Source organism: Beta vulgaris, chromosome 6 (genome assembly GCF_026745355.1).
Source record: "Beta vulgaris subsp. vulgaris cultivar EL10 chromosome 6, EL10.2, whole genome shotgun sequence".
Classification (NCBI taxonomy): Eukaryota; Viridiplantae; Streptophyta; class Magnoliopsida; order Caryophyllales; family Amaranthaceae; genus Beta; species Beta vulgaris.
Window position 1 is genome coordinate 22,207,167 of NC_079207.1, and position 23,161 is coordinate 22,230,327.

The window sequence follows — 23,161 nt, forward strand, 5'->3', positions numbered from 1 at the left end:
TACCATTTAAATTTGCATTTTTGCTAATTATTTCCTATATTATTTCATGAATATATCATTAATTAATCAATCTAAAATTATACCTTTTTAAAAACCGTAGAATTAAAAACTAAAGTGTATCCTAAAGTGCTTTATTGTTAAATATAAGCTTAAAGAAAAAATAGTTTCTCGCATGCATGTCACCAAAATCAGCTTTAGATTAATAAATAATAATATATAATTTTAAAAATAAAAATTGTAGTAAATAATCATATATCATTTAAAAAATAGTTTTTTTAAAAATAATATCATTTCGTAGAAAAACAACAGTTTTGCATTAAAATAATGAACGTATTAAATGGTTTTGACTCGACATTTCTCGCAACCAAATTGCACAGAAAATTATGAAATTGTGTAATATTGTTAAAAGTTAAATTTTTTTACTATTTACAACCTATATTATTTCATGAATATATGATTAATGCATCAATCTTAAATTACAATTAAATTTGCATGCATATCATCAATTTAATTTTTTTCCGTATTTAATATGTATGCATCTGTAATTTTTCTCGCATGCATGTCACAAAAGTACGAAATATAAATTAAGTAAAAATATCATAATATCATTTAAAATTTTGCATTTTTTCTAATTATTTCCCATATTATTTCATGAATATATCATTAATTAATCAATTTAAAATTATACATTTTTAAAAACCGTAGAACTAAAAACTAAAGTGTATCCTAAAGTGCTTTATTGTTAAATATAAGCTTAAAGAAAAAATATTTTCTCGCATGAAAGTCACCAAAATTAGCTTTAGATTAATAAATAATAATATATAATTTTAAAAATAAAAATCGTAGTAAATAATCATATATCGTTTAAAAAATAATTTTTAAAAAATAATATCATTTGGATAATATTTTATAAATGTATGAAATATCTATCCATACATATAGGTATATAATCGAATGTTAATTAAAAAAGTAGGTGATAATATGTAGTTGATCCTTTAAATCACGTAGTTCATATCCTTAATCGTATATCCTTAAAAGTAATTTTTTTCAATTTCATATTATGTTCTGATTTTATAAATTTAGTTGATAATATTTATGATTTAATAGATTAATAAATAATCATAAATCCTTGATAATATGTAGTTGATTCTATAAAAAGTAGTAGATATCCTATAATTGTATATTATGTTCTGATTTTATAAATGTAGTTGATAATATTTATGATTTAATAGAACAAAAAATAATCATAAATATTTTTTTAAAAAAATATCATTAAATACATAAGCTAAACTATGTTTGTTTTTTTTGGAGGGTTTGCTTTGGATGCAAAGGATGGTGGCCATTGAACAAATAATGTGAGATGAAAAGGTAGTCTTCTCTTTTCCTCTTTATAATGTATAATAATTATATACTTTATATACATGATAAATATAAGATATACTAAATTACCTTGACTTATGTATGTTATAGTAAGCACATTTCATGATGAATACCTTTATTTGTTTAGTCAATGTTTGATTATTCCATAAAAACTGTACAAATATGAATATAAAAAAAATGTGAGAAAGTAGTTTATATTGTTTCACATCTTCTTGAAAATTTGTTTTGATTTAATATTAGATGGAGTAGAAAATGTTAATATATATATATGGGAAATAGTAATAGAATTCAACCATTTATGTTTGCATTACTTTAAAAACGCGATATAATATTTTACTATCATGAGTAAGTAAGATGACATCAAAATATATACACTACAAAAAAAAAAAAACTTGGCAAAAACCATTAGTCTATTACAACATATGAAACATGGAGTCCTGATGAATATGTTGGTGTACATAATAATAAGATTAAGTAGTTTGAATACAAATGTATACACATAATAATGCCAACATACTAATCCTAAAATTATACTATACATTTATACTAACCAACAATACATACCATTAGGAATATTAATTTCAGGAGATAAAAGAATGGGTACACTCAATTCCTGTGTTTTCCTTTTATTTTCAATCAAGCTTCCCTTCCTCCTTCCCCTACTGACCTTGTCATCATCATTTGTATTAGACGCTGTCTTTGTATGTAGATCATTATCTCTATTGTTACCTGGAATTAATATGTTTAATATAATATGGCTTAGTTAATGTCAATTCACAACTATGTTTAAAATACGTAACTATATAATGAAAAAAAGAATTGCAAATCAACTTACCATTAGAAATGTCAATTAAAGGAGTTCTCTCAGTCGAAAAATTTGACCATTGGCTTCTACTTCGCTTATCGTTCAAAATTGATTTCCTCCTTTGCATAGCAACCTTTGCATCATGAAGTTGATTTGAATTGTTACACACAATTGGTGTATTGCCACCGAAATCGTTTTCTTTTTCCGTAATCTGAAGGTTTCTTTACGCGTTTACTATTAGAGGAACTCATTTCTCTAATTATTTTTTATTAACGCAAAAAAATATGGTGTAATTCAAAAGATAAGAACACTATATAATTAATTTGTCTAAATGACCATGAAGAATATATGTGCGTTTTTAGTGGAGTGGAGGTATTATATAGACTCTAATATGCTAAAGTTTCCTTAGCAGTTATATATCTTATATATATATAGAGTCTAATATGCTAAAGTTTCCTTAGAATATGGTGGAGTGATCTAAAGTATCTTTAAATAAATATTATGTGAGCAATGGTTATTAGGAATATCATATAATAGGAAAAAAAATAAGATTTCCGAATAAATAAAAGACTCAATTCCTATTATTAAGCTTCTCAATATCTCCCACGTTTGGAAACAAAATTGTCATGATCATATATAGGTTTAAAAACGTAATTAGGGCCTTTTAATTAAGTTGATTTGATCCGCATTTAGAAAACTTGCCTAAATTTCTATAGTTAGTTATTTAGGGATAATAACGTGTTTTATATAATTTGTTTTATAATAATTGATATTGTTTTCCTATTATGAAATATGATGTCTACCATTAACTTACCAAAATATTAATTCTTAAAAATGTGTAAGATGATGTACGTTAGATAGGTTATTATAATTGATATTGTTTTCCTATTATGAAATATTGACATCGATAATTGATATTGTTTTTTTTCCTAATAACGTATACCAAATAATTATAAAAATGACCTATTTATTTAAGCCTACATTTATTTATTTATATTCCATTCCTTATAATAATATACATAACATGTAATACTAAATACTGTCTATCATAAATAATATATATATAATATATATTATTTTGATTATGTATAATTTATAACAATTAGGTTTACAAATTAGTTAAATATTTAGTTAAACATAAAACATTAGTATCAAAATACATACATATAATTTATATCACTGGAAAATGATTTTTTCTTTAATAACGTCTACCAAAGAATTATAAAAAGGAATATTTATTTAAGACTACATTTATCTATTTATATTCGGATTCCTTATAATAATATACATAACATGTAATACTAAATAATGTTAATCATAAGTAATATATATATGTGTGTGTGTGTGTGTGTATATATATATATATATATATATATTTATTTATTTTTTTTTGATTGATTATGTATAATTTATAACAGTTAGGTTTACAAATTAGTTGAATATTTAGTTAAACATTATATAGTGAGGAAAACATATATGATAATCAAATATATCATTAAATAATACATAAAAAATACATGTGAACCGCAAAAGTGTCAAAATGATTCTAAAGGACAATAACCAAAACCTTAATAAAGCAATGCAAATTGTTTAGAAATATAGAACAGAACTCTATTTGTAGTTCCTAAATCTAGATGAACTTTATAGACTCCATTTTTGTCATTCTTCTTCTTGAGGCACAACAGACTTGAGTTTCTTGGTAGTTGAAAGCTGCATTCCTAAGGGTGAATGTTCATCAAGTAATGTTGCCCTCTTTTGCGGTGTGATGTGGGAGAAAGAAGAGTCTGCCTCCGAATGAGAGAGATCCTATTGAATATGGTGAAAAAAAAATCGTTGTTAGAAATGCTAAACAATATTATATACATATATATATATATTATATTATATATATATATATATTATATATATATATATTATATAATAATATATTACATAAATGTGAGTAGAAGGAATTAGTTGATATATCTAATTATTACCATGTTCTCTTCACATTCTTGGACACTTTCTGCCTCACTCTCTTTTTTACAACAATAGAGTTCTGTTAAAAATAAGTGTACATAAGTAATTACCAATTAATTGTTTACATAATAATAGATAATGAAACAAATTGAAAATCATGTGTATCAATTCAAATACCTCCAACTTCATGTAAAGTTCAATCCACTTATAATTAATTCAGGTTCATCAGACGTAGAATTCACAGTGTAGGAATAATTTTGATCAACACCATTATTATATGGCACGGTGACCTTAAACAAAAATCTTTTCCCCAATAGACTTTTGAATTCTTCAGGAAACTCATTGTTTTCCATCTACATGTAGTTCGATATTAGTATTTATAAATGTACATAAGAAACATGTATTACAATTGGTGTTAGATATTGTATGCTAACAAACCTTATTTTGAGAGGCAACCATTTCTTTTGCTGTTCTACCAACCAATTTAGACACCTCTTTATCAAACATCATAAAAGAAGCATCTCCAGATTTATCAGCAACAATCAATTTTATCTTGAATCTATAAGAATTTTCGAAAATTAACTATTAAAATATAAAAATATGTAATTTTTATAACTTAACATTCAATATTAGTGTATATTTTTCTTTTGTAATGGTAAATTAGAAAATATAAGTACCTTGGTGTTGTACTACGTAACACTACATTCTCCTTTCTACATCGAATGACATCATCTTCCCTTATCACTCCACTCATACATCTGTTGCATCCATCGTAATACCAACTATACCCAACATCTATGTCCTCTATTGTGGCTAGGCATACGCATACACAAGACTGAGAAATGAAAAAGTGTATAAGGATAATTAGTCATTTTTCTTGTGATGGTAATATATATTGTTGAATGAAATAACAAAATTATCACCTTTTTCATGTTCATAATATCGAAAATATCTTTTACATATTCTTGCTTCAAAAAGTCATCACTCTCATTCGTCAGTTGAGTTAGTTGGCCAGATATTTGTTGAGTTTTGCAACACATGCTGCAAAACAATCATGTAGCATAATCTTAGACAAATCGTGCTAAATGTGTATGCAAAATGTATGTTCCTACTATTTGTATGAGTTTTTGTATTAATAATGCATTTTCCAAGAGATTAGTTTCCTATTTATCTATAATGCACTCAATCTTTCATATGTTCTGATTTTACAAACAAATTAATAGCTAATCTATAATTTAGATATATTTGTAGGATATCATGCAACAACATAGAGTCCAAAATTACATATTTGGTGATATGTGATGAAACGCAGGTATAATTTCTTTAACTTTATATGACACAACATAATTTACATTTATATTAATACTATCAATACATGCTTACTATGTGATCCATAGCATATATTTAATTGGTATAATAAATTAAATAATAATATTTAACCATGTTGGTTACTATTAAATGGTGTTTATTTTATTCCACCTAATATTAGTTTATTGTTATTGTAAATCTATTTTTAAAGCGATGTAATTTGTTGTTAATTTTAATTGTAATAATTATTTATTTGTATTTGATATTATTAGGTGGAACAAAATAAACTCATATTCATAGTTCACCTACATGGTTAAGTACAATTATATTACCTATTAATTAATGTGTTATTCTATACAAATAATTAGATCTAGTTACAAAATCTCAAATTATATTATTGTGGTAGATAACATACAATTACATGTTATTCTAATACATAGTTGCATGATAAAACAAAGGTTTATACTTGTACGAAATATATTTTGTTATTTTGTTTTTATATATGAGTGTTAAGTAGGGTAATTGATATATAACATTAATCATCATTAAAACTTTAATTATATAAATGTTTAATTATATAAATGTGGCTATATATCATATATTAAATTGAAAATTAATATAACTTACCTATCTTTAAAACAATAATTTCAGATAGTTGTGTGTTAATGAACAATCTTGAAGCATATCGAGAATTTTGAACACGAACACCACCTATTATAAAAAAACAGATAGACAAATTAATATATATAACACAATAAAAATTTAAATAACAAAATCGAATCTAATTTACGTTAAAAACATACGAAGCAGTTATGGTAAATATACAATTTTGTAACTTTTTTAAAAATATCCGGAAAAAAAAAAAAGTTAACTGGTGCATTTTATTATACTTTTTCTTGATTCTTCAAGATATATTTAATACACATTTAGTACGAAAATAAAATCTATTACAAATCTAATACGAAAATTAAAAAGCTAATACATATTTAATACAAAAATTCAAATAAAACGTAGATTAAATAAAAGTAGGAATTACCTTTATACATTATTCGTTTTGCAAACTGTAAGATGACTATAACTGCACCATTAGCTCCCTCAGCATTGATGTAATTTATCATCTCATCAGCATATGTGCCCCATAGAACACATGTTAGGTTGTCATTCCTAATTAGAAATACGAATGAAAAGTTTAATAAGTTGTTATATTAAAATTTGAATAAAATTTTCAAAATTATCCCAAAAACAATAGGCAATGATTAATAATGTATATACACATACTTTGTGTCCATCAGCTCAATAGTCATGCACCTCGATTTAGCCGTATTGATTAGTTCACCATACGCAGTCACTTGCCCAATTATATCTATATGTTGTTTTTAAAAAACAATTATAACTTAATGTGTACGTTTCAGAATTATAACTAATATCATAGAAATAAAGAAAATTATTATAGAACAAAATAAACATACCAATGAGATAAACATCAGAACCTTTTTTGGCCAAAATATCACCAAATGGAACAAATTCAAAACCATAAGTGGGATATCCAAAGGATTGCAGTCTACTATAGACGATCCATAATTCATTGATATGGTGAATTTATGTTGCGTTGTTAGCTCGTATCCAGCATTATCACGTAGCAAAAAATTTGAAATATGTCTAAACCTCCTTCCTCAATTTTAGGCCAAAAAGCAACAATTAGGTTCCTTCGAATACTGGCATGTATTTTTGTACCCTATGAACACATATAAATATAATTGACTATTAGTAAAAGAAACGAATAAAAATACATCTATATAATATAATTACATAGCACTTACATGTACATCCATCAAAATCATTTCAATGCTACCAGCTTCCATATTGTTTGTAAAGTTTGGCTTCTCATAAACCCTTATTCACTCCGGACTTCAATAGTGATATATTTCGTTCCCTTAACCAAATCAGAAACATTAATTATTTTTTTAACAGGTGCATCATTTTGGGATGCCATTTGTCTAGGAATATATTCGAATGAATGAAATATGGAATAAACGGGTTTTCAAACAAATGTGATTAAGATTAGGAGTAAGAGGTCAGTTTGTATTTATATAAAGTGAAGTAAATTATACTACGAATTAGTATACACGTTAATATGGAGCTATTTAAGGAAATGATTTGGTCAAAAGTTAAGACCTAATTCGGTTAGAGAATTGAAAAATAAGAATATCTACTAATCAATTACAATGTTAATCACCGATTCTAAAATTGAGTAAAGATTTTTGTTATCTTAATATAAATCATTAAATCACTCAAAATCCGTCAAATACATCAAGTAATACGATATCTCCTATTAAAAAAAAAAAAAAGTAAGATATCAATCCTATTTTAACATCGAGTATCGTATATATTCATGAAATACAATTATTTGGAAAATTTCTATTATTGTAAACTTTTTAAAAAAAAGAATAGTATCGTGATTCCTTCTGAATTAACAAAGAGATCTAAAAATCTATATATTTGTTCGTTTATAGTGATTGTAATTGCTTACCTAAAATTTAAATATATCATAATCATTGACAATCTTAATGACCAATTATAAGACTGCTTACATTAAGTTATTACCTTCATTTAAATATATTCGTACAGTGATATTAGGAATAACATACCTAAAATATGAATATCTCATAAGAATATCTACTAATCAATTACAATTTTAATCACCTATTCTAAAATTGAGTAAAGATTTTTGTTATCTTAATGTAAATCATTAAATCAGTCAAAATCATATCGTCAACTACATCAAGTAATACGATATCTCCTCTTAAAAAAATAAAAAAAAAATTAATAAGATATATATCCTATTTTAACATCGAGTATCGTATATATTAACGATACGATTTTCTAATCAATTTTTTTCCTTTGTAAAATTTTTATAATCTTAATCACCGATTTCTTAATTACTTACAATAAGTTTTTACATTCATTTAAATCATTAAATCACTAAAAATCATATCATTAACTGCCCTAATTAATAACATATCCTACTAACTACTAATTTAACTTCGAGTAACACATATCTTCCTAAAATACAAAAATCTATAATACATAATAGTAGCATGCTTCGTTGATTCGTTCTGAATTAATGTTGAGTTTTTAAAAAATATAGGACATATATTCACAAATCTATGCATATATTACTAAAATACGATAATCAACTAATCAATTACTAATATATTTACTTTTATTTTTTCATTGATTAGACCATATATTCCTAAAATACAATTATTGCGAAAAAGTATTATCATTGCTGACATAAATATAGATCGTGTAGATTAATTGCCCACAAATCGTAAATTTTTTTTTTTTAGATAACAAAAATATAAGACATATAATGTACAACCTTTACGTAAATTGACGTAACATTAATATTTAATTACATTACTTAAAAATTAATTGTTAGCGTGCATATATAGGTAAGTATATTATGAATCTTAAATAAGCCAACTACTTAAATTAACCTTATATAGGCTTAAACAATTATAAGTTTTGATTATTAGTGTTTAATCTAAATATTGGTATAGATTGCTTTGATATGTGGTCAAACTGAATATAAATTTAGCATAACTTAACAAAAATGATTATCATTTACTAAGGAAAAGATATAAGATTAATAAAAACTGATCTTATTGAAATTAAAACTCTTATTATGAAAAGAAACTTGATACAATTGAAAAATAAACTACAAATGTATATAAAGCAAACATTTAAACAACTATTCATAAGTTAAAAAGGCTAGTCGAGCAAGCGTAGAAAAAAGGCTGCTTCGCGATTACATAAGTATGCGTCACATAAATGATTGAGATCATCAGGACCCCATGCGAAGTAATCCCATTTGTCCACAATGTTGTCATATTCATGAAGGTGCCCTTGATCACACTTGACCAATTGGTCTGACTCACGAACAATGCTATTATTTAACCAAAGGGACACCATCATATCTCGTAAAGTTCCTCTTAATTGAACCACTTCATCTATTGGATGCTGGTGAAAAACACTTAGTAATAACGATACACCCCTCTTTTTGCGCTCTTCATCTACATTGCATATAAGCAAAAGTCCCAATAAATATGTGGCCAACAAATTGCCCTCTGCATGTGCCAATTCGATGGTTTTCAACCCTTCATCTAACAACACATATGTAAAATATTGTACCTATAGAAGGAAATAGTTAGGTATGTTCAGAATTTAAATAAACAAAAAAATATACATGCGATAAAATTTCGTTATTCAAAAGTAAACAACTTTACCATGCCATAACGCAAAAGTGCTTCTGGGTTCTTGTATTGCACGCACAAATCAAAAAAGTTGCTTTATTTTCATCATTACGCATCGAATGCATGTACAGATGTTCGAAAGAAACCTTTTTATATATCTTCTCATCGTGTGACATTTTATTAATAGCTTGCAACTGAAAATAAATTAATTTCATAAGATATAATGTGTAAATTTAAATCTCGTAAAAACAAAAGAAATATATAAATATAAAACTCACGTCATTCTGCATGCAAATAAATCAAGAGCACTTGCAGCACCAACGCGTGAAAGTATTTCAATAATAATTTCAGTAGGAAGGGAATGAACAATGTTAGGCTTCTTTGCATTTGGGAATTCCATGTTTGAGAGTGTGAGAAAGAAAAAATCGAAATATCAATTTGGAGGGTGTATTTTGGTTAAATGAAGTGTAAAAACTATGCATGTATATTTAGATATATATAGATTCATAAAAAAATGCATGCTTAGAGAAAATGAAAAGATGTGTCTTTTGGCAATAATATTTGAGACAATGGAAAGTCAAAATTAAAACTAATCATAGCAACATTTCGTAACTGCCAAATGTCTATGTATATCCCAATTAATTCCATTTTAATATATGAATTATTAAGAAATTCATAAATAAACGAAACAAATCAAAATTCGATTTTTATTTTTTGTAAAAAACCGGAATATATAAATCTGTATATATATTATACATATTTACATTATTATAAATGGTTGTCTTTTGGCAATAATATTTGACAAAATGGAAAGTCACTAATTATTGGCAACACCTACCAAAATTTCTAAATGTCAAATATAAAACTACCCCAATTAGTGCACTATGTAATATAGGAAATTTTTTCTAAATTCAATTACAAAATTGACGCCAGTTACTATTTTTTTTATTCAGAACGTGACTAATAATTGTATATGGTTGTTTTATATATACGTCCAATATTAATTATTGCACTAATTTAGTTTATTATTTTAAGTGTTTGGTAATAAATCAAATTTATAACCGGAATATATAAATACGATTACATATAATCTATATAATGTTATGATGCTTTATTGGTAATAACTTTTCATTCTATTATGATTTAAGACATAAACAAAACCCTCGAATTATATAATTAATGACGCATAACAAAAAGTAGTAAACTTACATTATAATTGAAACACAATTTGTAACTAAGAAAAATTAAATAACAAATAAAATACATAAAATTTATATTTTGTGATCCATTTGTTAGCTATAAGTAGGCAACTTGCAAGTAAATTGATAAGCACACTCTTCCGCCCAGTAAACGTGTGTAACATCCACAACTTTATGAACTTTAGATTTAAAACATAGCAATGTCGCTTCAAGTACGAAAACATATGCATCTCCAATATGAAGAACATGTGGTTCGTATGTTGTCCATGTATTTAACCTACAAAAAACAATCATTAGCGATAATGCAAAATTTATATTACAAAGTTGTAGTTGTATCATAGAAGATTATAATATTAACATACATACCTCTTCAGTTCGTGTTGGTAGATCAAGAGTGGACTTTTGTAATATAAAACATATTTGCTTGTGAGATAGTCCAACACTTAATGACCCACTTATATCCTTAATTTTGATATGCATGAATACGGAATTAGAACTATTTACTTTATCAATATCATCTATTCTCCCAACAATCCTACATTTGCATCCCTACAATGAAATAATGAATTTAATTTACATATCTATATAAATATAAACGAATGCATTTAAGATATTATAAAGTAAATATCAGATAGGACATACTCCGTTGTATTTGTGAAACTCAGAAATGGATAAACGCATTGAATTCGAGATGCATAGTAATCTATTGAGCGGAAAGATGTCTTATTTATCCATAGTGTCTTGTGTCGGACAAATTGATCGTTACGAAACCTAATTAACCCAATCAAAACATGTATTTAAGAGAACACGTTAAGTTGCGCATGGTTCAAAAAATGATCAAATCGCATGTAATACACATAGTAGCTTACCACTGTTTTAGTTTGCTTGCAATCTTTGTCCTAGGATTGATCATGATTTGTGTGTTTTCAACAGATTGCAAATAAATGCCTATGAAATGTAGTAAAAAGACAAAGGTAATTAAATACAGAATTTGAACATATGTTACCTAAATAATACAAATTTCATGCTTACCGTCATCATTTTTCAAAACCAATCCTCTTGCTAAAACAACCACAGCGTCTTGTAATAGGTCAGAACTTAATTGTTCTAAATGGTAAAAAAAATTGTCGACAACGCATAGTTTCATAGCAGTATAACTGATATAAGTATAAACAATTAATCAATATATTAATTATGGCAAAAAAACAAAATAACTACAATTACATGTAATATAAATCACGAAATTATAAAATTACCTCTTGTCAATTAGATTATATTGTTTTTTGCTTTCTTGATTAATTTTTGATTGAACACGTCCCATATAGATGAGTACTCCAACAACACCTAACATGTCATTTTTTTAGAATTACACATTTACGAATATTATCTATTTCACATGCATATAAATTTATGATACTACTAATACTAAACGTGGACAAAAAAAAAAAAAAAATCAAACAGAACAAAGAGGCGAAAATTGCTATACTGTGATAAAAATCGAAAAAGGATTTATTTAAGCTACAATGTACGATTTCTTATTTACTTGGATTTCATGTAACGATTTTTTGTTTTTTTAAACTATAATGTGATAAAAAATCGAAAAAGGTTTATTTAAGATACCATGTTTTAACAGAATGAAAAAGTAAAGTTAAAAAAAAAAACGTGTGGAAATAATAATTTGCAGTATAATATATACCTATTTCCTTATTTTGAACACGAACTTGCCTCATCAAAGAATTTAGCAATGTTAACTCATTTTTTCGCACCTTATTGACATGAGGATCCATTTCACAAAAGAGAATAAAACAACTGTTTTGTATGTTCAATATATATAAGAAAAAATACAGCAAATTAAAGTATGTGTTGCTTGAAATCACTTAATTTCGGAATCAATCAAAAAAAAATTCACTGGAATATTTCGTTTCTAAATTGCTAAATATAAATGTTCATAATTAGTGTTTTAATGCTTATGTTTGGTAACGAATAATATATTAAAAGGTAAATCAAATCAAAATCTTTAACACATATAAGAAATCCCACGGTGATATGTTCATTGTTAGATCGAAATATACAAACTAATTACGTTAGAATTAAAATTTTATGTCCACGTTTTTTTTATAGATCCGAAAAAAAAAAATTAACATTAATTTTCTTTTTCTTTATTGAAATTAATTAATGACTATGATAACTAAAGAGATATACATAATACATATTTAAAATTCATTACTATAAAATTTCACTTAATAAATTTAGTCATGTAGTGCAAGACTTTTTCTGTAATAAACAAAATTCATGACCATAAAAAAAAAAAAGATATGGAATACATAGTTAATACGGAAATACAAAACAATACATGAGATAAACTTGAATAACACCACCTAAACTTGAATACTTTTTTTTTCTTGAAGACATAATCTCAGCTTTTCATCCTCAATCGTTGAACACGTTTAAGTACATTAATCATTTATTAGGGAATCCAAATACTGAACTCTTTCCTTTGCTTCTATTGTTGCAAGTTCAATCTTATTACGAAAGGAGATAATCATACCAACATAACCATGGTTTCCACTTCATCTTCATCATCTAATTTCTCTAGTGCTTTTAGAGATTTCGAAATCTCCTCATCAATGGCAGACCACGCTTCAAAAAATTCATACATAGACTCGTTAATATCATTGACATGTTTTGCAACTCTAGGATCCATTTAATGAAATAAATTGTTTTTGAGAAATTTGAAGGATTTTAAGCAAGGATTTTTAAAACCGATTTTATGGATTGGAAGCAAGAGGGTTGAAAAAATCGGATACTTGCAATCTATTTTATAGGCAAAAAATTTATCATTTAATGTATTGCATGCATTAGGTGGTAATACTATTTAATGGCTTGCATGCATTGGTTGGTATTTAAAAGCTTGAATTTATTACATGTATTAATCACCAACCATGAGTTTTTATTTTTTGAGGGGAAACAACCATGACTAATATTGGACACAAAAACACGTATCTATATATATTAAAAATGAAAAAAAAAATACAACTCTAATTGGACTTATTTTGTAATTCAACTAATAGAATTAACATACTAGATTAATATAAAAGAGTATGTAAAAAAATTGCTAAATAGTCCTTGCACAATAATATAATAAAGTTTTATTTCTACTTAATTGAAGAAGAGCTCTTCCGTCGACCAAATTGATTTCTTCGAAACACTCATCGCACACTTTATGAATCCTTGGAGGAACAGTGTGTAGGTAGTAGCATCATGTTATCACAATCCAAGTGTACCCTAAACCGACGTTTTGATGAAGTAACGTCTTCAATAGTATCCCATATAGGCGAATCATAACATATATCATGCGTGAATTCTTCTGATACCTTATGACTCAAAAGACGACCCGAACGAAATAGTGTTAACACCATTGCATCAACATCAAAAAAATTAGAATGTGCCAATTTCGGATGCCATGTATCTTCATTTGAGGCGCATTGTGCTTCACATGGAACTTCATGAATTACATCTTCAATTACGGACATATCACGTTTATGGTTATTGGATTGGTTTCTATTTAGTATTTTGTGAAGATAATCATCATAAAAACGCATGAAAAAATCGAACAAACTTTTATAGTGTGCCATGACCATCCTAAAAACGCCATTTAGACTCTCCTCTAATTAAAAAAATTCCGGAATTTTGGATTTGGTGTGGTGTGGTGAGACAAAGCCAAAAAATCATTGATATTTATACTACATATGGCCGAGTAAATTAACATATTAAATTAATTTTTTTTTTATTATAGTAATGTAAAATTGTTTCCTTAATATTAGCATGGGTGGTTGGTTGATTATCAATTACAACCATGATTGATTCCTAATTGATTCGATAATTATTTGTTTCCATAATACTGTTATTGATATTCAGATTTCCAAAAATTGCTTCCATAATATATGCGAAAATCTCTCAATTAAGATCGTGATTGATAATTTTTTTTTTTTTAATTTTCACGTTTAACTTGCTCGACACACATGACCTTATTCCAATAAACGTTTCCTTAATTATGTAGATCACATATCAATTTAAATCCTTGATTGACGCCAATTACATCTTCTTTGATTCGAATGACACGTGGACACCCTCATTGAGCTTCGAGGAATACTGATCAAAGGAGCATGCCACGTAATGCCACGTGGGATTGAAATGGCTAAGAGAACGACACATGGCCTGAAGGATTTTACTTTAGATATATATATAGACTAGACCAGAATCTTGAAAAAATTATGATCTTCTTCTATTTTTTTTTTTTTTCGTTTGTGTCATCATATCATGATACCTAGACTTGTAAAATAGTAAGATCCTAAAACCTTCCTATTCTTTGCAATTATGCATACTCGATCCTTTAAAAGGGCTATTTTTACAACCCTTTTGTACATCACTCGTGGCTTTGTTCATAAGGTTATGAATATTTTAAATTTTCAAATGTTTTGAGTTACGAAGTTGAAAAAACATGGAAGTTTTTGCTTATGATTAGCCTTCTCATCTTTCATTCTAGATAGTCCTAATCAGTGGTGTAGATAATACGAGTCGAGCTCGAGTTTGGATGAATTTCATTCGAACTCAAAACCACTATCTGAGCATGAAATTATCAAATTCGAAAACTAAAAATCAAGCTTGAACTTGAACTCGAGCTCAGTACAAGCTCCAAATCAAATTTGGTTTAAGCTCTAAGCTCTAATTTGTTTTTATTTTTTTCATTTTTTTCCTTAGCTCACTCTTGACTATTGACATTACTGGTGCGTGAAAAAACATGTCATTTTTCGGCCAATACATTACTTATTTCAACTAAAAGATAAATCTACAAAATATCACGTAAGATCCACCATGAAGGAAATACCATCAAATGTCTTCAAAAGATAAAAAAAAATGATAAGTTCATGTTTACTATCAACCTTTGAGGAGAAAAAAATTCAAAATATAGACATAAGTAATCCCAACTTTAACCGTCTTCTCAAAATTGATCTCAATTTTAAATTATTATAGAAAAATCCCAACTTTTAAGGGAACCTTCTCAAAAAAAGTCAAACTATCCTTTTTCTTCTCTATAATAATTTATTTAGGTCTATAATAAGTTGAAAATTAATAGTTCAGATTATTATGAGAGGGTATCCCCTAACGTTGGGATTATTGTAGAATAATTCAAATTTGGGATTATTTTGAGAAAACTGGTGATAATTGGGATTATTCATGTCAATTTTTCCAAAACAATTTACACAATATATGATTAAGATTTGTTTTGGGGTTTTCATACATCTCATGCATCAAAATAATAATTATTAAATATTTTTTTGTTACATTCTCGGATATAATCTAGAAATTTTTAGCTTTTGTCTTTAACTTTTAATTCTATTTTCTAGATATTTTTTTTAAAATAGTTAGATAATAATTTTTTTCGAGTTTCTCGTGAGATTTTTGATTCGAGTATTAAGTTGCTCAACTCGACTCCTTATAGTTGTCCAGTCAAGCTTTGACTAAGTCGATCTTGAGTAACTCACGAGTTGTCTCGTCTCATTTGTTACAACCCTAGTCCTAATATGGTATGGAAAACATAGTTCGTATTTTGGTTGTAATTCAGACCCAAACTTGTAGCAACCTGTTTAATTGATTTTGGTTTTGATAGCGATTCTACTAGCGGGTCCCTGCAGGTTCTAATTCTAACTATATAAACAAGTACCAGTCTTACTCCTATATTTAACGAGGTGAACATCTATAATTTCAATACCAGCACTTCTGACATCAGGTCATCCTTAAGAGAGAAAAATTAGCAAATCTATAGAGTCCTTGAAATAACCATAAGCATTGCACATCATATGGTAATTCGACCTTCTTATATTCCAAAGGCCAGAAATGTAGGAGGGTCTGATATGCATGATGAAAAAGCTTTTTACATGATTTGATCATTTGAGAATAATTTAGATATTTCATTTAAGATTTACAGTAGTTGTAGAGTAATTTTTTTTGTGGCCTACGTGATTACTCTCTCTATCTAAAAAACTGCCCTAAACTCTCAAACCCTAGAACCCCTAAGTGCCCACCGCCAGCCAGCAGGCTAGCTGGTGGTCGTAGGTCGTAGGCAAGCTGCAACAGTCTCCTCTTTGTTGTTATTACTCGATCCTACCCCCTCCTCGTTTTCCTGAGTCGCGTCCCCCCTCCTTGTGTTGTCGTATCCGTGTTTCCCTCCCCCTCTTCCCGGTTGTGCAGGTGGTCGCGATCTCGCCACTGAAGAATTCCCCTGCCCCTGATCCTTGGCTCCCCTCTCTTCCCCTTCACTTCCCCTCCCCTGTTTTTCTGTCGCAGCTCTCCTCCCATGTCTTATATCGCAGCACCCCTCCCCATCCCGTATAGTTGCGTTCCCCACCACAAGGTACCGTCGTGAGGTTCGTCTAGTAGTGTTGTCCATCACGTCCTCGTCCCTTCATCTCCATATGGTCTTTAGTTTGTCAACAGAGTTATTTCCCCTTCCCGGTCCCTGGTTTGGGTACTTGAAGACTTAGGTTTTAGACTTCTCTTCCCCGATCCCCCACTTGAACTCAATGTCGGGCTCCCCCTTGCCTTCCCCTCCCGCGTTTTTGTATAAGGCTCCCCTTTCCCATCCCCTTTGTTATTGTCGGGCACCTTTTTCCCTCCCCATTGTTAGTGTCGGGCTCCCCTTTCCCCTCCCCCCTATTAGTGTCGGGCACCCCTTTCCCCTCCCCCTATTAGTGTGAGGCTTCCCCTCCCCCTCCCCCTGCTTGTTGGGTTCTCCAATTAGTTATGTTTGATATCAATATGTTTGGTTATTTCTTACAATGCGTGTTAATCTCCGAATAAAAGGAGTGCATTGTTTTTCAAATTGATAACAATGTTTGTCAATTGGGTTCGGATTGGTGGTTGAAGGTTGTAACAGTAGAATATGTAAGTTTTGGGGAATATGTGTTGAGGGATAAGAAGACTCAAGAGGTTTCTGAGCATGGACGAAGCGATGAAAGTTTTTGATGGTTGGGACGTATGTTTTTCAGTTTAGCAAACCGCGGTGTGTTGGAGAGTTTAACTTGTTTGGCTCTCTTTTTAGCTTGACATTGATCTTAATGGTCATTGCCTTGATACCTTCAAATCTGAAGGCGAAACCCCAGTTTCATTTGGGGGTTTTAAGCACGCCCACTCATTTGTGTTTCTCCTACCTCATGGAGAAATCTGAAATACTCTTGAGGAGAGTATCGAGTCAGAAGGGAACATGACTCTTCAAAGTATCATGAGCCCAGAATCCCAAGTGGTAACAGATTGTTGGGATTGCTCATGCGGCAAGGCGTGACGCTCACTATTAGTTATTCGTTGTCCAGATTGTGAACGTCATCCACTCCTTCTACCACTTCCATCAGCCATTCCATATTTTAATCCACCATCACAAGTAATGACCAGCGACACCCCCTTTCCTACGCGACTTGTTATCTGGTTTACTTCTTCTTACTTTTGTTTCAGATGCAATGTACGAGCTCATATAGCTCGTTTAGGTTTGTTTGTTTGGTTTAGGCTTGGTTGTATTAACCCTAGGTTGTTCTTTCACTTTTAATTAATTTACGATTTGTTGTTGTCAAAAAAAATGTAGAGTATTTTTTAGTGGCTTTTGTGTGTTTTGACGTCGTAAGTCATAACCTTAGAGTCATGAGAATCATTTTTTATCAAATTACCATTATACCCTCAATGTTTGTTAAACAATAATTAATATTAATTCACAGTAATAGCATGACAACTTGATTATATCGGGGTCTAAGAATAATATATACATCGCGTCTTGTGTGTGGCCGCGCGCACTTCTGTCTGCCAACCAGTTCATTTTCAAAATGTCATGTTTCACTCGTTTCTCATTGGAATCAAGCTTTTGACAAGGCATTGAAAATATATCGAGCCAAAGTTTCATCTCCAACTTGAATTTTCCAAAGATATTGATTCTGCTGTAAGACATGGCCTTTTGAAGTTGACCCTTGTGCACAAACGTTTATGAAAGAATGGAGTTACTTTTATGAGAAAATGATGTTACTTATATGAATATCTGGTTACTCTTAATTAACTATAAAGGATTTCACTCATATAAATAAATGTGGTTACTTTTATGACAAAAGGGAATACTAATCAATTTAATTTACTCTTATGAACAAATGAAGTTACTCGTATGAATAAATTTGGTTATTTGTGTGATCAATTGGGTTACTAGTACGTATGAATAAAGGAGGTTATTGATATGAATAAATGAGGTTACTTTTAGGAATAATTGGGGTTACTCGTATAGTTTATGAACGAATGAGGTTACTCATATGAATAAATGAGGTTACTTTTGGGAACATTTGGGGTTACTCGTATATTAAATAGGGGAGTCGTATGATTAAGTGAGGTTACTCGTATGAATAAATGGGGTTACTTTTTTGAATAGTTGGAGTTACTCGTATGATTAAATATCATCATTGTATGACTTAATTAGGTTACTCTTATGAATGAATGAGGTTACTCTTATGAATAAATGAGGTTACTCGTATAAACAAGTGGGGTTACTTTTGTGAACAATTGGTGTTACTCGTATGATTAAGTGAGGTTACTTGTATAGATGAACGATGTTAGTAGTATGAATAAATGAGGTTACTCATAAGATTTAATGAGATTTTTAATAGATTAAACGACATTACTTGTATGACTAGACGAGAAAATGAGAAACTAAGTAATTTACCCTTACTAATAATGGAATACTTGTTTGATAAAATACGGTTACTTTAGTGAACAATTGAGGTTACTCGTAAGATAAAAATAAGGTTACTTGTATGATTAAATGAGGTTACTATTGTGAATAAATGGGGTTATTCGTAAGATTAAACGACATTACTTGTATGATTAAACTAGAAAAAGAGAAATTAAACGATTTACACTTTCGAATGAAAGGGGTTATTCAATGAAAGGGGTTATTCAATGGAAAAATAAGATTACTTTTGTGAACAATTAGGGTTACTCATATTTGGACCTCTCAATTACTATTTCACCTTTAATTTTACTAAAATTCTCCTCCTTTTTCCCTTCTTTCATAAACATTTCACACTCCCACACTTAACTTCTTCCCTCCAAATTAAAACTTACCTAAATTCTTCATTCTCTTCTACTAGAACTTATGCAAGTTCAAGACACATTTCACTCAACAACAACCCAATCTCACAAAAAAAATTGAAATTGAACATTAATGAACCTAACGAATTTTCCTTCAACAACAAACATACAAACTTCCCTCAAAGATAAGAGAAACCATCACAATCAAATATCAACTTCGCATTACACAACACACCTCTTACAATTACCTCAGCATTTTGCCTTCAAAATCAAGCAACTTCTGTTCCTCAAGATACATTTCATTCGCAACGACTAAATCTCATGAAATCATGAAATTCAACACTAGAAAATGGTACAACTCAATGTGCTCAAGAAATTAGCAACCGGCTTTTTCCGAAAGAATTTTAGGGATATTTACTGAATCACGTGAAGAATTAAGGAGTTTCAGAATTCGAAACCACGAGAGAGAAGATATAGATATGAAAACCATGAGAAACATAGAGGCAGAATGGTGTGGGCTTGGGAAAACTGTAGAAATGGTGATAAAAATCTGTGTGGGCTTTACATATGGGTCAAACACACCTATAAATATAGGTGTGGTTAGCCACATATAAGAATTTGAGTAATAGATATAGGACGTTATGATATTAGCTACCTAAACTAACCCATACTTTAGTTTCTTAAACTAATATGTACGCTAGCTCCTCAACACAAAGTGAAATCCTACACATATCGTACCTCTAACATTTCCCCGCAATATAATAACAATAAAACAAATGATATGATTGAAATTTTTCGCGTCTAATTTTTAGTCTCGGTGTAGGATAAGAAAACCCATTTTTATCCTGCACCGTCACCATGCCAGGAAAATCCAAGGTAAAAGCGAAGAAAAGTCAAGGTAAAAAGGGCAATCAAGAGAGAAGGAATACACCTACAAGTCCAATTTCCAGACAGAAGCACAAATTTCTAGCTGAACTTCATGCCATTGAGATGTTGGAGATTCAAACCCCCGCCATTGATGAACCATTATCAACTCAAAGTTATTTGAAAGAATTGTCGATCAAACGAGAAAGCACAATTGTTTGAATGGTTGAAAATTATGAAGAAAACATGAAACTTTTTGGATGCCATTGATGGAGGTAACATTCAAACTCATACATTATTACCTGAATTTGAAAAAGTGAAATCACATGTATGCGGATCATTTGAATCAGCAATTAAATTAGACATAGAAGATGCACAACATGAAATTAAATAATGGAATTCAGCATTGATATGTTATGTGGTGGGTGCAAATCCTCCATTTCCTGTAATGGATGGATTCTTGAGAAGAATTTGGACGGATAAAGGAGTAGAGAAGATTATAGCTGTGAATAAGGGAATTTTCTTGGTTAATTCTTTGATACAAAACAAAGGGATGCTATATTGAAGGAGGGGTTTCACTTTTGTGATAAGAAACCACTCCTTGGGAAGAAATGGAATTTTGAAATGAGTTTTTTAAAGAAGGATCTTAAAACTGTGCCAATTTGGGTACAATTGCGTGCAGTAGTTTTGAAGGATTAGGGTGAGAAGTGTTTATTCAAACTAGTGGCAAGAATTGGGAAACGCCTAAAACTTGACCAATCTACCATAAACAAAGATAGGGTGATGTTTGCTATATAATTCTGATTGAAGCAAGGATGAATCAAGAATTCCTTGATTACATTAGCTTTGATAATGAAAGAGGAGTAATGATGACACATGATGTGAAATATGAGGGCAAACCGATCAAATGTGATCAATGTAATGGGATTGTTCATATAAATGAAAAGGCCTCGGAAAATACAAATTAAATGGATGCCAAAACAGAATGTGATTCGGAAGTATAAAGATAGGTTTTAATTGGTGAAAAATCATACTTCTGTTGTCAAAAAAGTGAATAAGCCAATTATGCTTGGCAACAGTTTTGTGATATTGGAGGAAGAAGTGGAAATGGAGATTCATAATGATAAAGTGGAGAATAAGGAGGTTCATGAAATTGGTGTACAAGGTGAAGAGGGGGAACCTCCTTATTTGATTGGATAATATCATTATTTGGATTTTAAGGGGACTAAACAATAAGAAGATACAAATTGAAGTGAGAAACTTTTTAATGACTCACAACATCAGATTCTTCAGTTTCCTTGAAACGAAGATAAATTCTCCTTCTCTTAAGGACTTTTAACTCACTGTATGCCTAGGTTGGTGTATCACTACCAACAACCAATGGAATGGTAATGGAAGAATTGTATTGGGGTGGAAGCCCTCTGCACTAGTCAAATAATAGAAGTGATAAATGGGGAGAAGAAGTTCATGTGTACTTTTGTCTATGGAATAAATTAAAGGCAATGTAGAGAAGTATTATGCAAAGATGTGAAAAGATGTGTTGTTTTTAGAAGCCTTGGATAATACTAGGTGTCTTTAATGCTTTAATGTATATGGAGGATAGAATCGAACAACCTATTGGGGAAAGAGAAATAGTTGATATGAAAGAGTGCATGGATTGGTGTAGAATGATGAAGGTGCAGAATAGTGGACAAGACTATACCTGGAACAACAAACAAGAAGGTGGAGACAAAGGGTTTTGAAAATTAGATAGAGTGTTGGGCGATGAAGAATGGGTGAACAATTGGCCACTCACTAAAGTAACAATACTCTCTGAAGGAGAATTTGATCACTATCCTCTAATTCTTAGATCTTTTGTGAATGAAGCTAAGAAAAAACCATTCAAGTTTTTTAACATATGGTGTCAGACAGAGGGGTATCAAGTAGGGGTATTCACAAAAAATCGAAACCGAAATCCCGTACCGAAAACCCGGAAAACTGGTTAAAATGGGCGGTTACCGAACCAGGAAATTTGGGATTGAATGGTTCGGTTACCGAACCGGTAAAAATCACGATTAAACGATACGGTTACGGTTATGATTTTTTATAAAACGGTTAACTGAAAAACCGGATAAATTTATTTATTATATTATATATTAATTTATTTATAATAATTATATTAATTAATTTTTTTAATCAAAGACATAATTATAAAGTGTAGACATGTAGTCTGTGACTTCACTTCTTGTCACTGGTAATTGCCTAAGGCTAAGAATTAGAGCCTAAGAGGAGTA

The 23,161-nt window shown here is 29.4% G+C and overlaps 1 protein-coding gene across 1 annotated transcript in view; it reads right to left on the reverse strand.

The window, feature by feature from the left end:
* Positions 1 to 13,275: 13,275 nt before the first annotated feature.
* The window catches only part of LOC104896149 (valencene synthase), a 28,871-nt gene continuing 18,985 nt past the window's right edge, over positions 13,276 to 23,161 (reverse strand). The window contains exon 3 of the mRNA XM_057396000.1: positions 13,276 to 13,547. Within this exon, the coding sequence (XP_057251983.1) occupies positions 13,450 to 13,547 (98 nt within the window). The 3' untranslated portion in view covers positions 13,276 to 13,449. The remainder of the gene's footprint in view (positions 13,548 to 23,161) is intronic.